Below are 25,418 nucleotides of genomic sequence, written 5' to 3'. Positions count from 1 at the left end.
CTTAGTGATACTGCTGGACTTTGAAATGGCATTTGACCGAATTCCACATTGAACTCTGCATAAATTGGAGCAAATGGGGTTGAATATGAATTAGATTAGTGAGTGGCTGATAGACAGATACCATAGAGTGGTTTTTGGAGGAGTTGAATCCAGGAGAAGGCAGGTGACTTGTGGTGTACCACAGTGCTCAGTAGTTCGTCCTGTGTTGTTCAATTTGTGCATCAGTGATATATATATATATATATATACATATAGGATGGGGAAATATTCAGTCATTGCTGTTGATACAAAAATGAGAGGAGTGATAGTAAATGAAGATGGTGTAGACTTCCTTCCAGAATAACTTAAGTAAACTAGCACTATTGGCAAAGGTAAATGGCTGCCTGTGTGATGTGGCCAAGTGTACAGTTTGGGAAGAAGAGATCAGAAGCTGTATACTAAACTGATGGATCTGAGCTGCAAGAAACTGATGAGGCCAAGGACTTCAGATTAATCATGTTTTTGGCCAGTGGCTACACCTCCCACCAAGAATTTTAACACCACATACCTACACTTCCTGCCCCCCTTCCAAACATAGATTACCTAGCAAATCCATCATCATTCCCCTGTATTCTTGGTATCTCAGAAAAGGTGGCCAATAACTTAGAGAGCATATTGCAAACATAACAAAATAGCACATTAAATAATGTGTGGTTGTCGAAGAACACACTAACTAGCAGGTATAGAGAATTTGTTCCCTTTTATAAGGCTGCATCTGAACTACTGTGTGCAGATTTGACCTGGATTCCATGAGGATGAAGAAATGGAATTCCTCCAATTGTCATTCAGGACAATTCAATATTGTGAGCACTATTCCATTTCGGAGGAGACAAGCATTAGATTGTTTTCTGAATTACCTAGGGAACAACCCACTACATTTGCAATGTGCTTGGAAGGTTCACTAGTGATGAAGAGATCTAGGGTGTTTGGGAAGTGGTTAGGGTTATCTGCTATTCTGGTAGGCATGTGAACAATTTGTGTAAGATTGTTAGTAATGTTAAATCCTGGTGTAAATCCTTATTCACAGATGTCCTGCTAAAGGACACCTTGGCACTTATCCGAGCAGAATTTCCTCCCAATATCTCAGCCCTCTTTCAGTTCACTATGAACTTGGGCTGTTTTGTTTAATAAGGAAAATTCTACAAACAAATTGAGGGTACAGCCATGGGCTTCAATCTTTCTCCACCTTGGCTAACTTTTTCATGGAGACATTTGAAAAGAATGCCCTAAATTTCCTCCTCCCCCTTAAACTCACTGTTTGGCTATGCTATGTGGACTCTGTGTTTTGCAATTTGGTCACACGGCCAGAACACCTTACATGTTTTCCTATCCCATTTGAACAGGCAATTCTAATGATCTAATTCCCAACAGAAATAGAAAGTGACAACATTCTGCCCTTCCTAGACACCCTGGTTACAAGACAACTAAATGGATCTCTGACCTTCACGCTCTACATAACCCACCCAAAGCCAATAAGTAGCATAATTATAGGACTTTAGGTCTTCCTGTATTTCTCATGTTCCATCTTTGTTACTGAAGTGTGCCTGCATTCATGTGTTTAATACTAATGTTGAGAATACTAATGTATTAATCCCTGAAGATAATAATTGAACTTTGGTGAAATATAGAAGTAATAATAGTTTTAGTTATTATCTAGTCTGTGTTGTTAATTTCCTTAAACAGTATCTGATGATTGTAAATGTCTCAGTATCTATGCCTGCTTGGTTGCTTGGTCTGTGCAACTGGAGGAGGAAAGCTTATTGCAATTGTGAACATTAAAATCTCCTAGGAAAATTAAGTGTAGTTTCTGGGAAAATTCCCATGTTACTCCTCTTAAACACTATTAATATAATTACGGCTATTATAGCCTGTTTTTGTTTAGGAGTGTCCCTTATTTTAATACATTGACTAACATTACTCAAAAAAGGGGTATATATATATATATATTTTAGGGCATTATGGGTGAGTATAGAAGGCAATATGCAGAAAAAATTTTGTACATACCTTGTTTTTGATTCTATGATGCCTTCCAATTTCAAGATCTTGCTGAAGGTTGTTTATAAATGTGGCAGGGGAAGAGAGAGAGAGAGGAAGGGGGGGAACATGGGGGTGTGTTTTGACATGGGAAATAAGATTGGAAACCCGGGTTACTATTAATAATACATATATAAATATATATATATATATATTATTTTGTTTAGGGCCGCATTTTTTATGGGGTGTGGGGAAACGAAGGGGAAGAATATCCTTATGTGGAAACTGGGACAGAACACCTTTCCTAGGAAAATGATTTTTCTGTTAGGGAAGCAGGACTTGAGAATATCAATGTTTAAAGGAAAGAAGTTAAAGAACTCAGAGTGGTTGGTGGCAGTGGGGGAGCAATAGAGAACAAATGAATTTAACTGAATTTAACATACACATAAAGGTTTTACTCACAGTTCTTCTCTTGGTACATATATCTGAACTGGCTCTTTCATCTCTTATCTGGTTCCACTGACTTCAGATTTTCAGACTAAAGGAGGTCAAAATCAGGTGATTCTAGATTGTGTGGTCTCTGCTAGCATGGTGTATGTTAGAGCAGATATATGCCACCCTTGAATCAAAAACAATCAGAGTGTGTAATTGGAAAGCTGAGATGAGTTGTGCTTTCTTGTAGGGATGTTGAAATTTGGGTTTCTTCCAAATTTCTGCAAATGTTAGTGAAAACTATGGAGGCTGGAGTTGAGGGGCTTTGTATGTGAGTGAAGTGAATTTGGAAATCTCTTAGTACATATATTTGATCATGTGGGTTGTGCAAGTTTCCTGTGGAGTGTCAGCATGCTGATTTCCATGGTGGCTAACAGTGTCACTTGAATTTCTGCAAGAACTTACTTCTTTGTAGTCAGTGATCCAACCAGTGTCATCGTTTTGGCAATTTTTGTTCTACTTGTTTTCATAGTTGACATCCTTGTTCTCTCTTAGTGAAGATTACGTCAGGCTGAGTTCATATCTGTAGTTGGGCGCAAGTGCCTTTGAACTAGTTGTTAATAAGTTGTTAGTTTGATGTGCTCATCAGAATGTCACAAGTCATTTTCATGAGGCATGGGAAATTCATTCCATCCTTTCTTTTATTTGTTGGTCAAAAATGATAGCACCTAATGATATCATCCTTTAGCAATTCATCAATTTCCATTTGAAAGTTTAGAATTGCTACATTGATTTTTTTTTTTTCTTGCTTGGATTGGGTTGTGTGCAATTGATGTGATGATGTTAAAGAGTATGTTAACGATGTTGTGGGAGGTTTGTGCTGAATCACGATTCGGGATTGGCTTCCACTGTTTTGATTTTTCAAGAGAAATTTTCATCCATAGTGTCGAGGCACTGTTCAGGGCTTTTGCTGCATTTTTGCAATGCTTAATTGTAGAAATAATCAAAATTAAATGATATTTACAGTTCAAAGGCCAAAAATGTCTCTAGGTTAAATTTCTCATAATAATGAATAATGTTACTGCAAATAAAAAAGTATTACAAAAAGCATGATTTTTGTGATTGTCTACAGTCATAAAGAAAAAAAAAATGATATGCATATTTAAAAACCAAAATTTGGTTAGTGGGCAGGTATTGTGAATGATATGAAGTATAATATCCTTCATTCCAATAAAATATAAAAAAATCTCTAATTTAATGAAAGGTAATGAGTGATATTGGGAGTTCATAACACTGCTTCCTGGAATAAACAACAGAAAAAAAAAACAAAACTAATTAATTCATTAAGCTTGCTAATATTTCATATTTGTAACCAGTATCTTCATATTCAGATACAGCTGTGGTTGGAAAGCCAGTGAAACATTAGCAACTTCAATAAAGAAATTGCTTATTTTCTGCTTGCGTTGTTTATATTTTCAACTATTGTTATGTATAACTGCCAACACCCAAGCCTTTTTGTGTAAGCGATTAGAGTGGAAGCCATGTTCTAGCTATACAAAGGAAAAGTACAAGTTTGGACATTATTCCAAAGAATAATGTTCAAACTTATACTTTTTTTTTTTAATGTGAATTTCACATTGCCTGGCTGTTCAGAGGAGGCTATGTATTATGTTTTTTGCTATCCCTCTTTCGTGCACTCCTCTTGCAGGTCTCATATACCCTGATATTTTTGACTGATTTATATGTTCTTAGGCCAAGTTGTCTGTTTGCAGCATGATAAACATGAGTTGTCCAAGAGAAGACATCTTGCTACTTCTATATGACTCTGTGAGACTTGTCTTCAGTTGAAAAAGCCCTTTTATTTAGGAGAAATGTCAAGTCAGTGATAAGAATCAAACATGGTCTTTTACAGCTATAGGGACACATGCCATCTTTTCAACTTAGCTATTAAGGTGATGTCTCCATACAGGTACATATTCCTTGCATTTCATATCCTCTTTGGTGCTGCATGCTACAAGAAAGCAGGGTTGACATTTTTTAATGCAAATCCCACATTGGTTGGATTGAAAGAGCAGGGAAGAGGTTATATATTGTGTTTTGCCATCAATTAAACTTAGCTTTCTACTCCCTTGTTAAATCTATTAATCTTGCCTGTCATTTCACTTGACTTCTGTCTAAATGCATTCTATCTGTTATAAAGAGCTAATTTCAGATTAATTCCATTGTTGCAGCTGTCGCGTACTATGTTTTATGCTGGTTTCATTAGTGTTAGATTAATTGAAAGAGCAGGGTCAGTTTTCCTACCTATTATACCTACACTAGTGGCCAAAATTGTGGAAACCTTTTGGAAAAAGTGTATTTCTGACGTTTTACTCATAACACCACCATTTTTTTGGAGTAATACCATAAAATTATATATTAATTGAAAGATAATTTAATCAAGAATGTAATGCAATAACTTTTATGAAGGATTTTTTTTATTAGAACAGCAGTTATAAAGAAGAAAATTGAAACACACAGAAAAAATGAGATATACAAAAATTCTCTCAATGTGAGTTAATACTTAGTTGGGTACCCTTTAGCATTAATTAGGGCCTTACAACCCCATGGAGTGAACCAAGTTTTTTTAGTTCTGCAGCTGTTATAATGTAAAACCAAAATTGAATTATTGCTTCCATTAATTGGGTTTTATTGGTGGGTTGCTTCTGACTAACAAGTTTCTTTAGTCGGCTCCATAGATTTTTGATTCGATTAAGGTCTGGGCTATTCCCAGACTATTCCAGCAGTGGAATATGATTATCTTGAAACCAATTTTTGCACACAGCAGCAACATGATATGGAGCTGAATCCTGTTGAAATATAAGTGCTTCATTATCTTGGAAATGATCACGTGGGAAGGCTTCAGTTTGGGCTAAAGTATTTCATTTATGTATTTTTGGGCATTTATATTCCCATTAATCACGCAAATTCTGCCCACACCTTTTGATGTCATACAACCCCAGATCATAACACTAAGTAGATGTAATGCAATCAGGATGCAAATCTTCTCCTTACGTATTTTATGCCATCTATACCAAACAGGGAGATTTAGGTCTCATCACTCCAAATAACACTGTTCCGTTGTCCAGTTAACATGGGTTTTAGCCAAGTTTAACCTTTTCAACCTTTGTTTGAGAGATAAAAATGGCTTTTTTCACGGAATTCTAGCATTTAAACCAAATTCCTGCAGTCTGCGCTGAACAGTCCTTGCACTCAACTTCACATTGTATCGTGCCATTTCATCTTGTATTCACCCAGATGATTTTCTTCTGTCACGTAGGCACAGTCTCTCAATTCTTCTATTATCACTTGCTGTTGTGCACCTTTACCAGTCTGGTTTTTTAGTGACTGAGTCTCCTTATACCTCTTCAAAAATTTAGAAATTCTGCCTTTGGTTAAGTTTCCATCAATTTTTCTTCTAATTTCTTCATAACTGTAGCCTTGTTCACTTTATAGTACTATTTTACATCGCTTTCTGGGTGACCAGTCAACTCTTTGCGCCATTTCTTTAATTTTATTACATTTTACAAGCTCACTAAATGAAAGAACACAAAAAAACTCAACCAACTTGATAGCAATCACATAACACACTGACAAATGTCCTCCTTTTACAACTCCAATACATGACATCAAAGCTGAATCCTACTGTGACCTTATTGGCTCATTGCCACAACAAGATGACACTTGATTGGCTCTCTAAACACTCATGCTGATTGACTACATTCAAATGAAGGAAAGCTACTTCATATCAACCTATGCAAGTTGTGCTTCTTTTTTCTGGTTATTTGGCTATAACTTTTCATAGAATACAGATAATTGAACAAACTTTGTTGCATTACATTCTTGATTAAAGTATCTTTCCATTGATATATAATTTTATGGTATTGCACCAAACAAAAGTGGTGTTATGAGCCATCAAACCTCAAAAATACACTTTTTCCAAAAGGTTTCCACAATTTTGTCCACTAGTGTAGGCAAAATGTTGAATAGTTAGGCATCCATACTGATCTTTCAAGTCTTCTTAATCAGTTTAATCATTATTACTCACTTGTTTTTATCCTGGATTCTCTTTTCATGCCTTGCAAGGAATCCAATCTGCTATATCTATTATTATTATTATTATTATTATTATTATTATCGTTCCGGGCAACTCCAAGGAGTCGATAGACTCATCGAGGGAGGCCCTAACATCATGTCAAGAACAACTATTCGACATTCACACAGTATCTATCATACCTTGCCTTGAACTCATTCACGGTCGTAGCACCCACAACAGACTCTGGAAGCTTATTCCACTCATTCACTACTCTCCAAGTAAAAAAACCTAGCTCTAACACCCTTGTCAACCACGCTCTTGCCCAGCTTCCATTCATGGCCCCTAGTCCTCCCACCACCAGTCATATTTTCAAAAATATCTTCTGGATCAATCTTATAGAAACCTTCAGTAATTTGAATGTCTCAATCATATCACCCCTCCTTAGCCTATCGATCAATTTCTGCAACCCACAAATCTTCAACCTATTCTCATAAGGTTCATTCCACAGACCTGTCATCTTGGTCACTCGTCTCTGGATCCTCTCCACTTCCTCCCCATCACGAAGAAACCCTTGTGCCCATAACTGGGCACAGTAGTCAAGATGGGGTCTTATCAAGGCTCGATACAGAGGAACAACAACTTGTTTGTCTCTGCATGTTAAAGTATTTTTCATAAGCCAAGTGATTTGGTGAGCTGTTTTAGTCACTTTTGCAATGTGCTCCCTAAATTTCAATTCCCTATTCACCAACACTCCCAAATCCCTGGCCTCATCAATCTCCTGGATTGATGAGATCTATCACATCTTTAACCTTTGTATGTACTGGTAGTAATGTCCTGGTCATACTACCTCACTTGTCTTCTTCTTCTTTTTTTTTTTTTTTCAATGAATTTTCACTTTTTATTAGTATCAAATCACTAAAAACAGCCACAATTTATACTCTTTTCCTACTTGTTCGTCCATATACTTATATGAACAGCTTCCTTAGCAGCAGCATACAATTAAATGTTGTACACAAATATTTAATAATTACAAGTATAACTCAAAAGCTTAATTGCTACATGAAATGAAAGTTGATAATCCCACCTTTTTTACCATGTTTATCAATAATGCAAGGAGAATAAGTTGTAGAAATCATGTCCAGTGTCTTATACTATGAATCCGAAAAGGTACTTCGTTAATATTAATTTTAAAGAAATTAAAAGTCATTTCAGGAATATGGAGCTGCTTGAAATCTGTTGTATAATAAATTCGAAATGGAATGACATAAACCATGATGATTTTAGATTTATTTTTCATTTTTGATATTTTTATTAGGTGGTTTCAGCACTTTCTTATCTCCACAGCCTAAATATTCTTCATCGTGATATTAAGGATGAAAACATCATTCTTGATCAACATTTTCATGTTAAACTAATAGATTTTGGATCTGCAACTTTTATGGCACCAGAACGTTACTTCTCAACATTTTGTGGAACAATGGAATATTGCAGTCCAGAAGTTATACAAGGAAACAAGTGAGCATGAATTCTTCAATTTGTTTTATTTCATTACTTCATTCAAAAATTACACAGGTCTACAAATCTAAACTTGTCAAAGTTTATGGTATAAACTTTGTGCTAAAATTTTTCTGACATTTAGAAAAATTATAAAATTTTTCTAAATGTCAGAAACTATACATATGTGTGTGTGTGTGTGTGTATATATATATATATATATGTATATATACATATATATTTAAATCATATAAGGATATATAAGAACTTAGAAAAACATAAGTTTATTGTCTTAAATTTGCTTATTTCTAATCTAATGACGAAATGCACATTACATTTTATGAAATTATGGAAGAAAAAATGGAAAACAGAAACAAATGAAAAAATGTTTATTTACAGTCTTATTTTTTAATTTTTTTTTTCTTATGTTAAACACCAATAATTTCCCTTCTTAAATATTAACTATAATTCCCTTCATTTTGACATTCCAGTTCTCCTTGTACTCTCCTTTTATCTCATATATCCTGTGAAACTCTTTCACTCCTTAATCCATTCTGTTAACATTCTCAAGAATTTGAATGTCATGAATGAATTTTCAAGCCTGATATATGCTGAGTTAGCTTTGCATTAGGAACACCCCCCCCCCCCCCCCCGATTTACATATTTGGCACAATAATGAAGAACCAAGTGATATCAACATCTCGTGTGGCTACTATAAATGGGTGCGCCTATCCTCTGTACATAACCAAATGTTCGCCAGTAATAGGGAAACATAGTAATGTAAGCCAATTTGACTGCAGGCAAATAGTTGGGGCCTGGAGGGCAGGTGCCAGTATTTTGGAAAAAACAGCCACACTTGTTGGTTGCTCCTGTACTACTGAACAAAGGTGTACCAGGACTGGATTAACCATGAATAGACATCCAACAGAAGGGCTCACATTGGTCAGCCACATTTGGCTGATTCTAGAGGTGCGCATCGGATGTTACAACTGGCATTTTTTGTGTAACAGAATTACTGCTTCAGAAACTTACAGAGAACTTTGGAATCTCTGAGTCACATTCTTTATGTTTCTCTTTATCAGGAGGTACAAGATTTTTTGTAAATCTCATAGCAGTCCTCTCCTTGGCTCTTTGGTTCATGGCATACCATCAGCATAATAGAAGTCCAAGACTTTTGTCACCTTGAGTCTCTTTCCTTAATTTAAGGATTTACAGTTTTTTGTTTCTCCATGCCTCCTGCTGCAGATGATTACAATTAGTATTAACAGAAATTTTCTGAAAGAAATAATTGAGAAAAATTTTAAATGTACCACATGACAACATTAAAAATTACTTGTAAGCATTATGATTAGTTTCAGAGGAGTTGCCTAAACACCACCCTTAGTGAACTGAGTGGGCAACATCTCCAGTTGACATTCTCCAGCATTTCTCTGAATGTAAATTTCCCTTTGGCATGGTGTTTGTGAAAGTTTATTTTATTCTACATTATAAACAGTTTTCATTGCCAGTTTGAGACTGATCTTGCTAAGACATTAAATCGCTTGAAGAAAGTGCCTTTTTTTTTTTTTTTTCCCCTGAAGAAGTAAGTTTCTTTAAAAATATGTACATTATCTTCAACTTAGTTTCCTTTTTTTTTTTTTTTTTTTCCTTCCCTGCATAAATTTCTTCTAACAAGCAATTGTAGCTTGCACCATTCTATTTGCTAAATATTGACATGTTAAGATCCATTTCTTCAAACAACTGAATTGCCTTATTAACTGGGGCAAATGCCTCTGCCAATTTTTTTTTACTTCAGAATTTTTTTTTGATTTTCTGCTTTTTGTCTCTTTCTCTCTCTCTCTCTTTTTTCCCTCTCCTCATCAGTTTTCTGTCCTTCTAACTCTGTAATGTGTCTTCATTGGATAGCTTTTTTTTTTCCCCTCAACATCCACCATCTACTCTACATCTTTATTTTTAACCTCCAGCTCTAGCTGCAGCACCATCTTATTAATCCCTTATAAGCGTGGTGATTATTTTTTACTCAGACCAAATTGAGAGAGGAGGGGAAATCATGGAAATACATGCACGCACGCGCGCGTGCACACACACACACACACACACACACACAGTAAAACCCCTTTTTTACACTTTCCAGGGGACTGATGGAAAAAAGTGTAAATAGCAGGAAATGTAAAAAAAAGGCTAAAAGATGATTTACTGCTAGTATGTGAGTCTACATATTAGATTACAAAATCTAATAATAGAAAATAAATGAATTTACAATTACTTACATTTATCTATTTAAACAAATCTTTAATTGTTCATTGTTTTTGCTTTTTCTGCACTCCTATAAGTTCCACCTGCCCCACACAGTATATGAGGCATTAAATGCCCCATTGTTAAATCTTGAATAGAAGGAATTTTAGTAATATACTACTTATTGTTCAGATTTAACACGTATCAAATCCTGCTACAATACTTGTCTGTTAATAAGAGAAATTGAATATTGTATTATCGAGTGTTTTGTATGAGAAAAATAGAAATTGTATATGTGGTGAATTGTGCATAAGTATACCAAGGTCAAGCTAAAGTTCCAGACAAAATAAGAGGATTAATTCGTGAACTGAGGCTAACACAAATGCAAAGGTCAACAGCAATGACAAGCAATGGTATCGGGTGCAGAGTATCGAAGTGCCAAGTGGACAATGACGTAAGAGCATGAAGGTTATCGGAGCCGGATATATAGAAGTTCCAGTATGATTGGGAGTACAGTTATGTGATCAAATAGAATTCCGACGTGAGATTTAGGACTCCGGACGGCAATGAAGTCAACATAACCTGAGGAGATTATGTGGAAATACGAGGTCAGACAACGGCAGCTGAGCTTCGCAAGGATCGTAGGCAATGAATCGTGACCGTATTCCCAGACCTACATACAAGAAGCAAAGGCCAGAGGAACGTAGCAACAAAAGAAATTTGTCTAGGAAGAAACTGATGTGAAATTATGAGCCACAGGAATTCAAAAGATGTTTGCGAGTAAAAGCCAGAGAGATCCTGACTTCACTACCAAGTAAGAATTTTCCATTTTGTCTAGTAGGAAGGAAATTAGTAAATTTTGTGACGGTGAATGAAAGTTAACTGGAATTGTACTTTATGTAGTAATGCAGGACTTTAGGAACTATACCATTAGATGAGATCAATTACTCGTCTCACTTAGCTATGTGCTAGAGAACATAGCTAAGTTAGAGAGTGTAAATCTAGAATCTGATGTTAACAGATAATTCCTGAACCTGAGGTTTTATGTGATGATAATCTAACATAAGCTAAGTTTTTAAGGGGTAAGTTTCTAGGCACGTGGTCCCTTAAAAGTTCAAGATTAGTTAAGGAACAGGAGTGTATGTATTATATCGAGTTGCTTAATAGACCCTATATGCTAGACAAAATTGAATTTATTGAATGATAATTGTGTATATCTTTTTTTTTTCTTAGTAATGAATAAATTCTTTTCTTGTCAAACAAATAACTTGCCAGATCACTAAATTCAATGCACTGCTCATAAACAGAACCTACGCGTATGTATTTTGATATAGTCATGACTGCAGAGTAAGAAACATATATGATTATAGTATAGGAATAAGATAGAGAATTAAATATTGTGTGTCATACTGAGTGTTTTTAATCTTGGATAAAGAAAGTTCTCTTATCCTGTAAATTTTGGTGGTGCAGCTTAAACAAATAAATTTCCAAAATTTTTAATCAGATTGAGCACTAGTAATCTAACAAAGAATTTGGCTATAGCCCAAGGCACTGTCTTTGTTATCAGAGTTTCATGCACTCGAGCAATATATTAGTAGCGGCCGTAAGTTTGAAGTACTACCAAGGATTAAGATTAGACAAGGGGCAAAACATAACATATAAGTAAATAACAAAATTAGCAGATTTTTCAAAGACGAAGCCAAACAAGAACTAATTATAAGATTTAATTGATAACATAATTTAAAATAACCAACGATTTTTACACCATCGTCTCCTGATGCACTTGCAGTATACTGCCTCAAAACAGAGATAGCTTCCATTGTTTCTTTACTAGTAGGGACGGTAGGTTCTTGATCACAGTCTTCTTCAACCACTTCTTCCTCTTCTGCTTCACCAAGGTGGTTGGAAAGGATGTCTTCTACACTTGGTACCATTGATGTGATCACACCAGCATCAGCATAGTCTTGAAATGAGGAAGACTCATCCATCACATTCCAGTTGTTGGGCTCTGACATATCTTCTTCTTCCTCCTCCTCTTCCACAAACGTAACTCCTGCCTTCCGGAAACAGCTGGATATGGTTTCAGGAGTAACATGCAACCATGCTTTGACCACATAATGCATGGCATCAAGAATTGATATGATCATTTGTTTTGGGTCCATATCATTATGTATAAACACAGCTTTTTCAACAAGCATTTTTCTATATTTCCATTTAAATGCATGGATGATGCCCAGATCTAATGGCTGAAGCTCACTTGTACAATTAGGGGATGAGAACACTAATCTAATGTTTCTGAGCTGCAGATCTTTAGGGTATGCAGGACATTTGTCTACCAGTAGTAGTATTTTGCAGTGATTTTCCCCCATTTTAGCATCCAGAGCATTCATGGTGATGTGAAGATGCTGCTGGTCATCCATGCTGCGCTGCTGGCATCATACTTAGTAGGCAGATTTTTCACTTTCTTAAAACACCTTGGCATTTTTAATTTACCAATTACCAGTGGAGGTAATTTTTCTGATCCATCAGCATTGACCATGAGCAAAACAATTACCCTCTGCTTGCTGAGTTTTCCACTTCTCTCCTTTAAAACACAATGTTTTACTTAGCAGAATGTTATAAAAGAGCCCAATTTCACCAACATTGAAAATATTTTTCAGTTCATAGTCCTGAATAATAGTCTTTAGTTCATGTTTCCACTGGTTTACAGTTTCCCCTGCAATACTATTACTTTCTCCACACACTTGATTATATACAATATTGTGACCAGTCTTGAAACGATCAATCCATCCATTTGATGCAGTAAAACCATTAATCCCCAGGCTTGCAGCAAATTCAAGGGTTTTCGCTCAGAGTATAGTACCATCGACTGGAATATCCGACACTCTCGTAGAAACAAACCACTCCGCCACAAATTTATCCAATTCATCGTATGTCAATGTCCAGATATTTTTTTTTTTTTTTACATTGAGTTCAGTGCTTGACCTGTTTTTTACTATCGTGTTTAAAGTGGACACGGAGAGTCCAAGATCTTTTGCTGAATGCACACGTGTTCCGACATGTCAATCTACACGTCACAGAATTGCCATCTTTTCTTCTGCCGAAATACATTTTCTGTCTTTTTTCCCCATGTTACTAACATGGATCATCCACCACCGCAACTTGAAAACAACTATCACACGCTAAATTATGTAGCAGAAATTCTGCAATATCAATTCGTACTGTGATTGAAAAATCACGGTATCGCTCATCACTACATCACTGCTGCAAGCGTGCAAGTCGCCGTGATTGCGGAAATGAAACTACAGGCGAAAGCAAAGCCATCTGGAAGCAGAAATGCGCAGATTTCTGCAAAAATCGATTTGAATGAGAGGAAATCTATTCGAAAATCAGTATTGCCACCCGAGAAAAAAACGAAAATCACTGGAAATAACATCCACATCAAGTTGTTAATGGTGGGAAAAGTAAATTGCGGGAATGTAAAAAAGTATATCATAAGAATAGGCCTTAAAACGGGACCAACGGAAAATGATGTAAATGTCAGGAAAACGTAAATTGCGGGAATGTAAAAATGGGGTTTTACTGTATATATATATATGTGTGTGTGTATATATATAAGCCTATTTCTAAGTTTTGGGAAGGTGATTGCTGTTAATTGTTTATTTTTTATTTATTATTTTTAAATTAATTAATTATACATCTATTCCCATGTTCCTGAACTCTAATAGCAGTTCTTCCTACTGAGCAGCTGCACCTAAGATATGTGATATTATATGCATGTTGTATGACTCATCCATATATTCAGAATTTAAATCTTGTTACCTGTTTTTCTGTCTTCTCCCTGAAAGAAGCTCATGACATTAAATGAAATATATGGCAGCAATAAATTATATTTAGTTTTCTCTTACATGTGTGAAGCCATGATTAAAAAATAATTATATGTGTAACACACATCTCTATTAAACAACTAGCAATTAATTGTGGTTAGACTGTCATATGTGATACACTCCTTGAGAGTATTTACCAGAAAGTTATGATTTATTTAGGAAAAATATAACTAATAAACATGGAAAAAAGACAATATTACCAAGTTATGAGACTTCACATATCATCCAAAAAACAGAAAAAGAAATCTTTCCAAAAATAATCTACCATAGTAGTAATTCCAAAAAATAAGTAAAGGTGGGAAGTACTTTGTTAAATTATTATACTACTCCTGTAGTTATTTTTTTTTTCAGGAATTAAAAAAATTATGCAATAAACACCAGCAATAAAAAATACTTCATAAAAAAATAACACCAAGTTAAACAAAAAAAAAAAATATTGTTGATGTGAATGCTACAAAATGGCTAGGGCTTTGATATTTTTCCTCTGTGCAGAGTTCAGTTATATTACTTTTCATCTCAATAACTTTTTTTTAAAGTGCCTTAGTTCATTTTCTAAAATTATCTTCCAAATCATAGAACTCAGCTTTCTGCTCTGATGGAAATACAAGCCCTAACTAAAGATTCTTGTTTAAATTCATGCTAGTGATTTTTTTATATTTTTAACTTGTTCTTTTTTGCATGAATTCTTTTTTATTTTCTAAGTAACTTTGATCGGTGATCTCGTTACTTAGATTTCTCTGACCTTTCTTTATTCATTACTACTGCAATATATTATTGCAGTAGTAATGAATTTTTATACTGGAATAAAAGATTAGAATGAATTAATACAAATTCAGAAATTACCATATATTTTAAATAGCCTGTATGTTTTATCAAAACTTGTCATGTGGCTTAAGAACTACATAAGAAACTATATTTAATATGCAACTTTATCTTATTCTATAATGTAACATGAGTGTTTGTTTTGAGACTTTTGATCTTGGAGGGAAAAAGAAAGATGAATAATTCTGATTTTTATCTAAACATTAGAGCTAGGGTCACCAATTTTTCTTGACTACCATAAAGGAGCTCCTATGCTCTGACCCAAAGCAATACAGGGTTAATTTTGTAGTATATTATAAAAGGAAATTATTATTTTGTTATCAGAATGCCTAAGTTTATATTCTGTATATTCATTTTTCTAATATATGAATATAGTAAAAAATTTTAGTCGAACTAATCAATATAATCACTCGATATTTTGATCTTCACATTAAGTTCATCATCTGGAATATACACATATATACAAAGAAACAATCTACATTACATTCTACATGGTATGCGAAAGTTACATTGATTTGGTCAACTGTTAAAACTATTAGCCTGATCTCTGGTGGGGGAAAAAAATAAAAAAAAAATAAAAATTACTACATCAATTCTAGAGTCCTGTTGTTATTATTATCTATTTGATTACAAAAATAATTTAAGCTAGAGAGCAACATGTTCACACAAAGTTACTCATATAAGTATACATATAAATTTACAAAACAGTATGCATGGTAGCCAGTAAAAGCTGAAATAATTGGAGTCCTAAAGTCAAGGTTTGGGAAAACTTGAAGAACTAAGTGGGCTGAATGTGTGCCATCCAAATTCTTGGTATTTTTATGTCACCATTATTGTTAAGAAATAAAATTTTATTATTTGTGACATTAAAACTTCATGCACTGACCTGCACATGCATGTACAGAGTTAAGTGCATGAAGGTTAGTTTTTTACCAAGTGTTCAAGTGTGGATTTATGTTGTCTTGTTTATATTCTGCAACTTGTACATTAGAACAAAGAAGAAAAAAAGTAGTTGTCATTAAGAAGGGGAAGACGCTAGAAATTAATGATTAACGTATTGCGGAATTAACACTATTAATAAATATAACTGCTTCCATGCATTGAAAGCAAAATTTCTCCAAAAAACTCAAAATGAACAAAACTGTTTTCCACCAAAATGTGTACATACATTCTCAAAGACTTCATTCCATGTATACTATTTATGAATCATCTTACATACACCTTAAGGAACTATTTCTTGAATGAATACTGGATGAACTTTATTTCTATGATGCATATTGCTTTTTATTTAGTTACAACATCTAGTCCATTTTTAATGGAACTTCCAAAGGGTCAAAACTGATTAACTGGGAGGAAACCTCCACATAGCCTTTAAAGGAATACGGAGAACCGACCAGGGCTTCTGACCTAATGTCTAATTCTCAGCTTCTAGTGGTGTGCCCTTTTCGGTATCTTCCCGGATACTGAACAAATGAGGATAGATTGGCAATTTAGAGTTATCTGACCAAATTGTATTCTTATTGGCTTAAACCACAATACCAAATGATGGTACAATATGACAGAATTTCATGCTGTCTGCAGCATTGCCCAGTTAAACAAGGCTCCCTGGAACAAATCCTAAAACACACCAGAACTCAACATCACCAGAGTTCAAGATCAGTACTATCAACATAAGAAGCCTGAATGGCAAAGAAATGGAGCTAGCTGAGGAATTGAATAAGTACCAGATGGATACATAATAGGGGTGACTGAAACAAAAAAGACAAACTGGTGAGATCTTTCTGAGCAATAAATACAAAGTGTTATATTCAGGCAATGACAGCCAAGGAAAAGAAGGACTAGCTATAGTATTCAATACAAAATACCAGGCTAATAATCTTCTTGAATGGCAGGCAATATCAAGTAGAGTGATGTGGGCAAATATCAGAATGGGAAACTGGACAATGAGACTTATTTGTGCCTATGGTCCCACAGATGGTTTTCTACTAAGGTCAAAGTAGAGGAATGATTTCAGCCTTTAGAGAAAGTAACTGACACAATGAAAAAGGAAAAGTTGATTTTTGTTGAGGATCTAAATAGCAGAGTAGGAAATGATTATCAGACATGCAAAAATATATTGGGAAAATTTGGAAAAAAAAAGGAAAGCTAATAATAATGGCAAGTACCTGTTGAATTTCTGCTCAAGACATGGACTGGTTATTACTAACACAATGTTCCAACATAAAAATGTGCACAAATTCACATGGAGAGATGAGGCAATGAATAAGAAAAGTATCTGGAAATACTTTTATTGGGATTATATTGATCAAGTGCATATAATAACAACTAAGTTATACCAACTAGTTTCACCAGCTAAGTCTGTTGGCATCTTCAGGGTACATAACTGATGTACGGCACTAAAAAGTAAAAAACTTACAAACTATAATCAACCGATTCCAATTATATTAAACAAAGAACAGAGCGCGTACAATACATTCATAGATTGTGGATGATATCACTTGTTGTTATTTAGGAACTTTCTATACTTGGCACTATAATTCAGTTCCGGCGAGTTGAAGGATCTGATAAGGGTCTTCCGGATCACGGGCAAGATTAGTCCTTGGTTCCTGTTAAGGTTTTGTATACAGCGGGCAACTGTTGTGGCCTCCTTAAAAATTCGGGAGCGGAAGTCCTCCTCCATGTAAGGAATTGTGCTTCTTTCCCACTCTATGGTATGGTTCGTTCTTGAGAAATGAAAAGCTAACCCCGATTTTTCTTCTCTGTTATTATTGACGTCACCTATGTGTTCTTTTTGCCTAATTTCTGAAGAACGAACCATACCATAGAGTGGGAAAGAAGCACAATTCCTTACGTGGAGAAGGACTTCTGCTCCTGAATTTTTAAGGAGGCCACAACAGTTGCCCGCTGTATACAAAACCTTAACAGGAACCAAGGACTAACCTTGCCCGTGATCCGGAAGACCCTTATCAGGTCCTTCAACTCGTCGGAACTGAATTATAGTGCCAACTATAGAACGTTCCTAAATAACAACAAGTGATATCATCCACGATCTATGAATGTATTGTACGCGCTCTGTTCTTTGTTTAATATAATTGGAATCGGTTGATTATAGTTTGTAACAGTTTTTTACTTTTTAGTGCCGTACATCAGTTATGTACCCTGAAGATGCCAACAGACTTAGTTGGTGAAACTAGTTGGTATAACTTAGTTGTTATTATATGCACTTGATCAATATAATCCCAATAAAAGTATTTCCAGAGCTTTTTGGTCAAGAAAATTAAACGTTTTTTAACATAAGAAAAGTATCATTGACTGTATTATTGTTGATAGTGATGTTTTCTCCTTGGTTCAGGACACTAGATTGTACAGAGGATTTGAAATTGGAAGTGTTCACAATTTAATCTTGAGCAGGATAAAATTGAATTTCATATTGAAAAGAAGAACATGTAAGAAAGTTTTAAAACAAATAAGTGTTGAGCAGTTCTCAGATGTGACATGTAGACTAAAGTACATAAACATTATTCAAGAAAAAATTAAATGTAAATAAAATTAAATTAAAAAAAAATTAAATCCATGGTGGACACAGGAAGTTAAACAGGCAGTGAAAGAAAAGAAGAAAGCATATCAAAAGTTCCTCACATATAATTCAGCTTGTGCTCTTAGAGAATACAGAGACAAATGTAAGAAACTAAACACTGTGCAAAATTAGCTAAATAAAAGTCATGGGGAAGACATTGGTAAGAACATAGAAAATAAATATCAAGAAGGTGGCAAGGTATTCTGGAGGTTGTTGAAGAAGCTCGGAAATGGAGAAATGAGTGCTGTAAAAGTAATTAGAGATGATAAAGGTGACATGAAAACTGGAGAAAAAGATATTCTTGATGTATGGACTAATTACTTCGAAAAATTGCTAAATGAAGCAATCGGTAACAGCACAGTGGTAAAAAACCCTCAACAGGCATGCAGTCAGGAATACATATCCATATTTGAAGAAGAAAAAGCCATCAAAAGCCTGAAATGTGGAAATGCATCTGGAATAGATGATATTTGACTAGAAATGCTCAAGTATGGAGATATAAAAGTCTTACAGTGGACGAATTAAATGAAATCCTGAAGTATCAGAGGTATGCATTTGGTATAAAATTTCACAGTAGCACACATAACAAACTCACTTACTTCAACAAACTACCAGAAATTCCTGACCAGATCTTCATAGGCACATTGCTGTTCTAAAGGAAATTCACTATGGCAAACTGTCTACTATAATAAACTATTCCTGTGGTCCCTGTGAGTTCACTGACTTGGAGACTGAGTTAACTGTATAAAGTCATGCATCAGGAAAGGTGAAGAGACGTTACTTTCCATTTATAAATAAATCCTGAATAAACAGTTAATGAAACTGCATTTTATATTTTATTGTATAAAACAAATATTTCAGAATAAACTGAGAAGCATATTAAAACTGATTAGTTCACTGAGAATAGAATCTACTTCAGAGTTTAATTTCCTATGACAAAAGTTTTATGTATAAGAATAAATGAGATAGCAGAGTTTAGTTGCTGGCATAAGATTCTTATTTGTTATTAAAACACTTAAGGAATAGAACAACGTAGTTAAGGATATAAATTAAATTAAACTTTAATAAATATTTTCCGATATTTCGGCAACGTCACATTGCCATTTTCTAAAGGAGCTTACAAAAAGGTTACGTGCACGTAGGCACTACAACACAGAAACTGGGAATGACGTTGCCGAAATATCGGAAAATATTTATTAAAGTTTAATTTAATTTATATCCTTAACTACGTTGTTCTATTCCTTAAGTGTTTTAATAATGCATAACCAACGTATAAGCCTCTCTACGAGAATTCTTATTTGTTGCAACCTGATAATGCCAAGTAACTCTATTCTGACTCCTGAGAACAGAAAATATTACAATTCACTTTTGTGAAATCACTCTTTAGTTAATTATTTATAGTATAAAAGCATGAGTTACCCACTAATGTATTCATCATTCTAGATATCGTGGACCTGAACTGGAAATGTGGGCATTAGGAGTTACACTTTACACTTTAATATTTGGAGAAAATCCATTCTTCGATGAAGATGAAACCATTGCTGCAGTATTAAAACCACCATTCAGAGTTTCACAAGGTAAGTAATCAGCTTTATCTGGCTTTATTTGATTATCCAGTTGGAAATAATTCTAAGTAGTTACCTGAAGATGAAGATTGTGCAGCCTATCTTTATAAGGTGATAACTGAAATAATATGAGAAGAAAACTTTGTGACATAACATTCTAATTCAAAAAATGTTTTGTATTAGCATAAGAAGTGAAACATGCCCTCCAGTTTATTTCTGACTTCATAGCCTTGGTTGCTGTGCCTGAATGTAGTATAATTACAACCAAACCAAAACTGTTTTCAAATGACATATAGTACAGTTGGTTAACTGTGCATGTCATTTGAATCAGTAACATATTTAGTAACTCCCTGATATCATATAATAATAGTAATCAACATAGTAACAGTGTTATTATCTAGCCACAATACATGTTAGATATATATAGTTCCTAGAAGCACTGGTTCGTTTTCATCACCCTTTATGGTTGCTTAAAAAGTTAATTTTATAATTACATAATTACATTTTATAATCACTTTTTAAATGTTTTGAGGACACATTCTTAATTCTTCACATAGGTTCCAGGTTTTTTTTTATTATTTTTTTAACTAACCTTTTCATTGTTGTTTATACAGAATTGTATAATTTAATACCTTATCACACATCAATGGTTAGTTTAATTTAAACTTATTAAACTTGCAGTTTTTACTGTCATGAGTGTTATTAACTCCGAAATTGAGAGGTTGCAAAACCTTTAGCAGGTAGCTAAACCAAAAGAAGGAACCTGTTGAATTTTTAAATATCTAAGGTTTTAGTTAGTAATAGAGGAAGGAGATAGACAAGAAGTTGGTCCTGTAAATTTGAAGATGGATTGCGAATGGAACGTAATGAAACTACATTTGATAGAAGGCAAGAAACAGAATATCTACGTGATTGGAGTTAGCCCATGAAATGTTATTAGTTAATTAGATTACCCTTTTCTTTTTGTGTCTTAATCCTGCTTATCAAATGTTGGTAATCTTTAGCACATTTATTGGTATGGGTATATTCTGAGGATTAAATAATTTGGGAATCCTCTTCTGGCATCATGAAACTTTTTCATGCAACTTCACGTCTTCACTAAACGTGGATACACAAAATTGTCTGCCACCTAAAGACATTCACAAACATAGATACCACAGTGGGATTTGTGCTCACAGCCTATTGGTTGAAAATTGGAGACACTGTCCATTCAGTTAATGATACCTGCTAGAAGAAATACTCCATCTCAAATGTAAGAACACTGTTCTAAGGTTGGTTGAATTTAAGGTTAGTACCTATTCAGATGAGTGGCTTCATGAACAAAAAAAGATACCAAGGTTTTTGGAAACTTAGGAAGTTTTTGAATGTGGTGCATGTTTTACCAGTAAAGGTAAAAGTTGTATGACAGCACAGGAAGAGAAATCTGATCTTGTCTTCAATATCTTAGTATTGTAAAAAATAAGGGGAAATTTAGTGCAATCTTACTTCTGAAAAAGTTGATAAGGTTGCTCTAACATGACTGAAGAATAGTATTGAAATCGGTGTTTTAGGCATAGAATATGTATGATTTTGAAGCCTGAAGTGTATGCTTTGTCATAAGCAAAATTATGGATATGATTTGAAATCGGAGAGGTAATGCTATTTATGTATGAAAAGAATAATATGGACAAAAGTGCAGAATTCATTGTCAAATCAACTTGATGGATGCTAATTAATGAATAAACATCATGGGTGACTTTAATTATCCAAACATTAATTTGGTAGTGGTGAAGTCTCGCTGGGAGAAAATGAAGCCAAATGTATTGAGCTGTTGTGAGACAACTTACTTAAGCAGCATGTGACAGAAGGAACTTGAGATGAACAATTGTTAGACCTGATTTTAGTGTTGTTGTGAGTTTCTGTTAAATATGTTACTGTTCTACCTCCATTTGGTTTCAGTGATCATGCTGTATACTCACCTGGGAAATGACAAAGTATATAGATGTTTCAGTCAAAAACAAAAGGTTACATGCTAAACTCCAAAGCAGGAAATTATGATTATGCAAAGCAGAAAATTATGAAGGTACCTAGTATTCTCCTATATGAGGAGAATACTAGGTACCTTCCCATGATATTGGGAAGGATATTGGCAGTGCATGGAAACATTAAAAATTACATCAATAATGCAATATCAGAATTTGCCCTTGAGTTAAAAAAATAAATAATGAAGGAGTACAGTTGATATGCAACCTTGTTAAGCAAGAGATTCTTAAGAATAAAGATGATGTTAGAAGAATGTGCTTATAGGATGGCATGAATGACATTATATTAGATACATTGGTGAGATTGCAAAGGAGAGTTGAAGAAGATATTGGGACAGTAGAACATTCGTTATTAGTACAGATTGAAAATTTGTATTTTGCAGACACTAGCAAACAGGAGAAAAATAGGTGATCATAGAGATTATCATATTGAATGTTTAAAATTTATGGAGGATGGGAAGAGGACAAGAATGCATCCATGACAGTTGAGAATGAATACCATCAAACAATGAGGGACCAATGCTAGATTTTTCTCTCATAGAGTGGTCAGTGATTTCAATGGTTTTTCTTTAGAGATTGTGAATAAAGGTACTGTAAACGAATTCAAGCAAAGATGTGATAGCTAGTGTGGATGGTATGTGGCCTTCCCTCAATAAGTTCTTTTGGAAGTTTCTAGTAATTACAATAAATTAATCAGGAAAACTTGAACTACACAAGTTTTGTTTATCATACATTTTATTCAACTGGTTCTATTTAATTTTTTTATAATGGTTGTAATAAATAGTATCTAGTTCTAATATTATAATATCTTTTTATAGATTTGATGCATCTCATTGCATGGCTGCTGCAGCCTGAACCAGAGCAGCGTTGCACTCTTGCAGATGTAGAAGATCACTCATGGACCAACCAACCTGTTCATCCAGAAAGTTACAAATTTGATGATGTTGTTAATGCTAGTAAGGTTCCTTTATTAGTAATTTCTCTGGTGCATTTTTAATATTTATATATATATAAGCCTCATTTCCATACATCAAATATACTTATGAGAATCTTAACATGAAGAATTGCATCTAAGGCGGAAGAATTTCTTAGAGAAGATCAGTTTGGTTTCAGGAAGGGTAGGGGAACAAGAGATGCGATTGGACTGTTAAGAATAGTAAGTGAAAGAGGAAAGAAATAGACGAGGAATAAGACAAGGCTGTTCTCTGTCACCAGTTTTGTTTAACATGTATTCTGAAGCAATGTTAAAAGAAGCTCCGGAGAATTCGGAAGAAGGAATAAAGATTGAAGGTAGACAGATATTTGCAATAAGATACATAGATGACAAGACATTATTATCAAATACTGAAACAGGACTACAACATCTGTTGAACAGATTATTGGAATGCTGTATCAATTATGGAATGAAAATTAACATCAGAAAAACAAAGGTAATGAAAATAGCAAGGAAAGAGGCAAATATGGATATCAGAATAAATGGGGAAAAATTGAATCAAGTAAAGACATTTAAATATCTAGGAAGTGTTATTAGCAGTGATGGAAGATGTGAAAGTGACATGAAAGCAAGAATAGTGATGGGAAGAGATGCCTTTAAATATATATTGCAGCTGGAATTTATTCAGAAGTAAAATGGATAGAAACCTAAAGAAAATACTAATAAAATATTATGTGTGGAGTGTTGCCCTCTATGCAGCTGAAACATGAACATTGAAGAAAGAAATTAAGATTTTGGAAAGCTTTGAGATGTGGATTTGGAGAAGGATGGAAAAAATCAAATGGACAGATAAAATAACTAATGAAGAAGTCTTAAAAAGAGTAGAAGAAGAAAGAAGTCTGTTAAGGAGGATAAAAAGAAGAAAGGGAAACTGGATCGGACATATTCTGAGACGGAATGGAATCATCAGAGATGCCATCGAAGGAAAACTAGACGGAAAAAGACCCAGAGGAAGAGTAAGGAAAACAATGCTAGATGACATGCTGAATGGAGACAGGTACACAACCTGGAAAGAGAAGGCTCAGAACAGAAGAGAGTGGAAGAAAAGTTTTTGCTACTAAGAGAAGAACCTGCTCAATTGCAGAATACTCAAGAAGAAGAAGAAACATATATATTATTATTTTAATATATATATAATAACGTTCCTACATGTTAAAAGATTGTAGAATAAAGTAAAACGGTAGATGGAATCAAATGTTAGGACATTTTTCGATGCTATTTACCACTGTTGATAGCATGGCTTCAAATGGGAATAATCTAGATGAATGCGGTTAGTTCAAAATTAAACTGTTGACTTATCCCAGGGTAGTAATAGACAGGTCTTGTGGTGTTTTAACAAACAGCCAAGGATGCCCAATTTAAACCACTGGGGACACTGTTTAGGACTACTCTCAGTTGATATGCTTCAGCTTCATTACCTAGTGTAGTGACTGTGTGCACATATCTTATTATATTTTGTTCCCTGATGATAGTAATTTGACTTTGCTGAAATACTGGAAGGTATTAATTAAATTTATTTTAGATAATATATTACTTTAATTTTCTTAAAAAATAGTTAGTAATAAACAGGATACAATGCATCTGAACCAACTAAATTTTTGGTGGTTGACAAAAATTCGAAACATATGTGGAGTATGTTGTCGTAGTATCCAGTATAGGATACTATGAGAGGACTACATAATTCAATTTACATGATTACTAGCATCTTTGGAAGAATGTTCTTCCAAATCGATCGTGCTTGTCAGTCTCCAGCATTGTAAAATATTATATATATCTTTCTTTCTTTTATGGCAGTACTAACTGCATCAGTCAACCTAGATCTTACTCTTCATCTGAGTTGTTTGCTTGCCATCCTCGCAGAATGACATGAAACACCAGATTTTCTAACCTTTCTTTTACTATTCTGTTTAAGTGACTGTACTATCCTAAATTAGCTCTGCTCATACATCATATATTTCATTTTGTGAGCAGAAATAATTAAATGCTAATCAAATTAAATTAATAAATTTATTAGACTGTACTCAAATTACTGTGTAATATGTGTATATATGTATACAGTTGACCCTTGAACAATGGGGGCGCTGGCCCCACCCTGCATTGTTCGAAAATTCTTGTATAAACTTAACTACTAATAGCCTACTGTTACCGGAAGCCTTACCGATAATATAAACAGTCGATTAACACATATTTTGTATGGCATATGTTCTTACAATAAAGCAAGCCAGAGAAAAGCAAATGTTATTAGAGAAAATACATTTACAGTACTGTGCTGTATTTATCGATACCGTAAGTTTACTTCGGCT

General features: G+C 34.3%; 1 protein-coding gene across 4 annotated transcripts in view; it reads left to right on the top strand.

Annotated features, from left to right (window-relative positions):
* Pask (PAS domain containing serine/threonine kinase) overlaps nucleotides 1-25,418 on the top strand; it is a 401,386-nt gene that overhangs the window by 369,708 nt on the left and 6,260 nt on the right. For all 4 annotated transcript variants that reach the window (XM_090411081.1, XM_090411082.1, XM_090411083.1 and 1 more), the window contains 3 exons: nucleotides 7,836-8,035; nucleotides 19,979-20,112; nucleotides 22,940-23,077. In XM_090411081.1, the coding sequence (XP_090267207.1) occupies nucleotides 7,836-8,035; nucleotides 19,979-20,112; nucleotides 22,940-23,077 (472 nt within the window). The remainder of the gene's footprint in view (nucleotides 1-7,835; nucleotides 8,036-19,978; nucleotides 20,113-22,939; nucleotides 23,078-25,418) is intronic.

This window comes from Typopeltis vanoorti, chromosome 21 (genome assembly GCF_054136105.1).
Source record: "Typopeltis vanoorti isolate ZY-2024b chromosome 21, IOZ_Tvanoo_1.0, whole genome shotgun sequence".
Classification (NCBI taxonomy): domain Eukaryota; kingdom Metazoa; phylum Arthropoda; class Arachnida; order Uropygi; family Thelyphonidae; genus Typopeltis; species Typopeltis vanoorti.
Note: the sequence above shows the minus strand (reverse complement) of the source record. Positions and strands in the feature narration are given on the sequence as shown.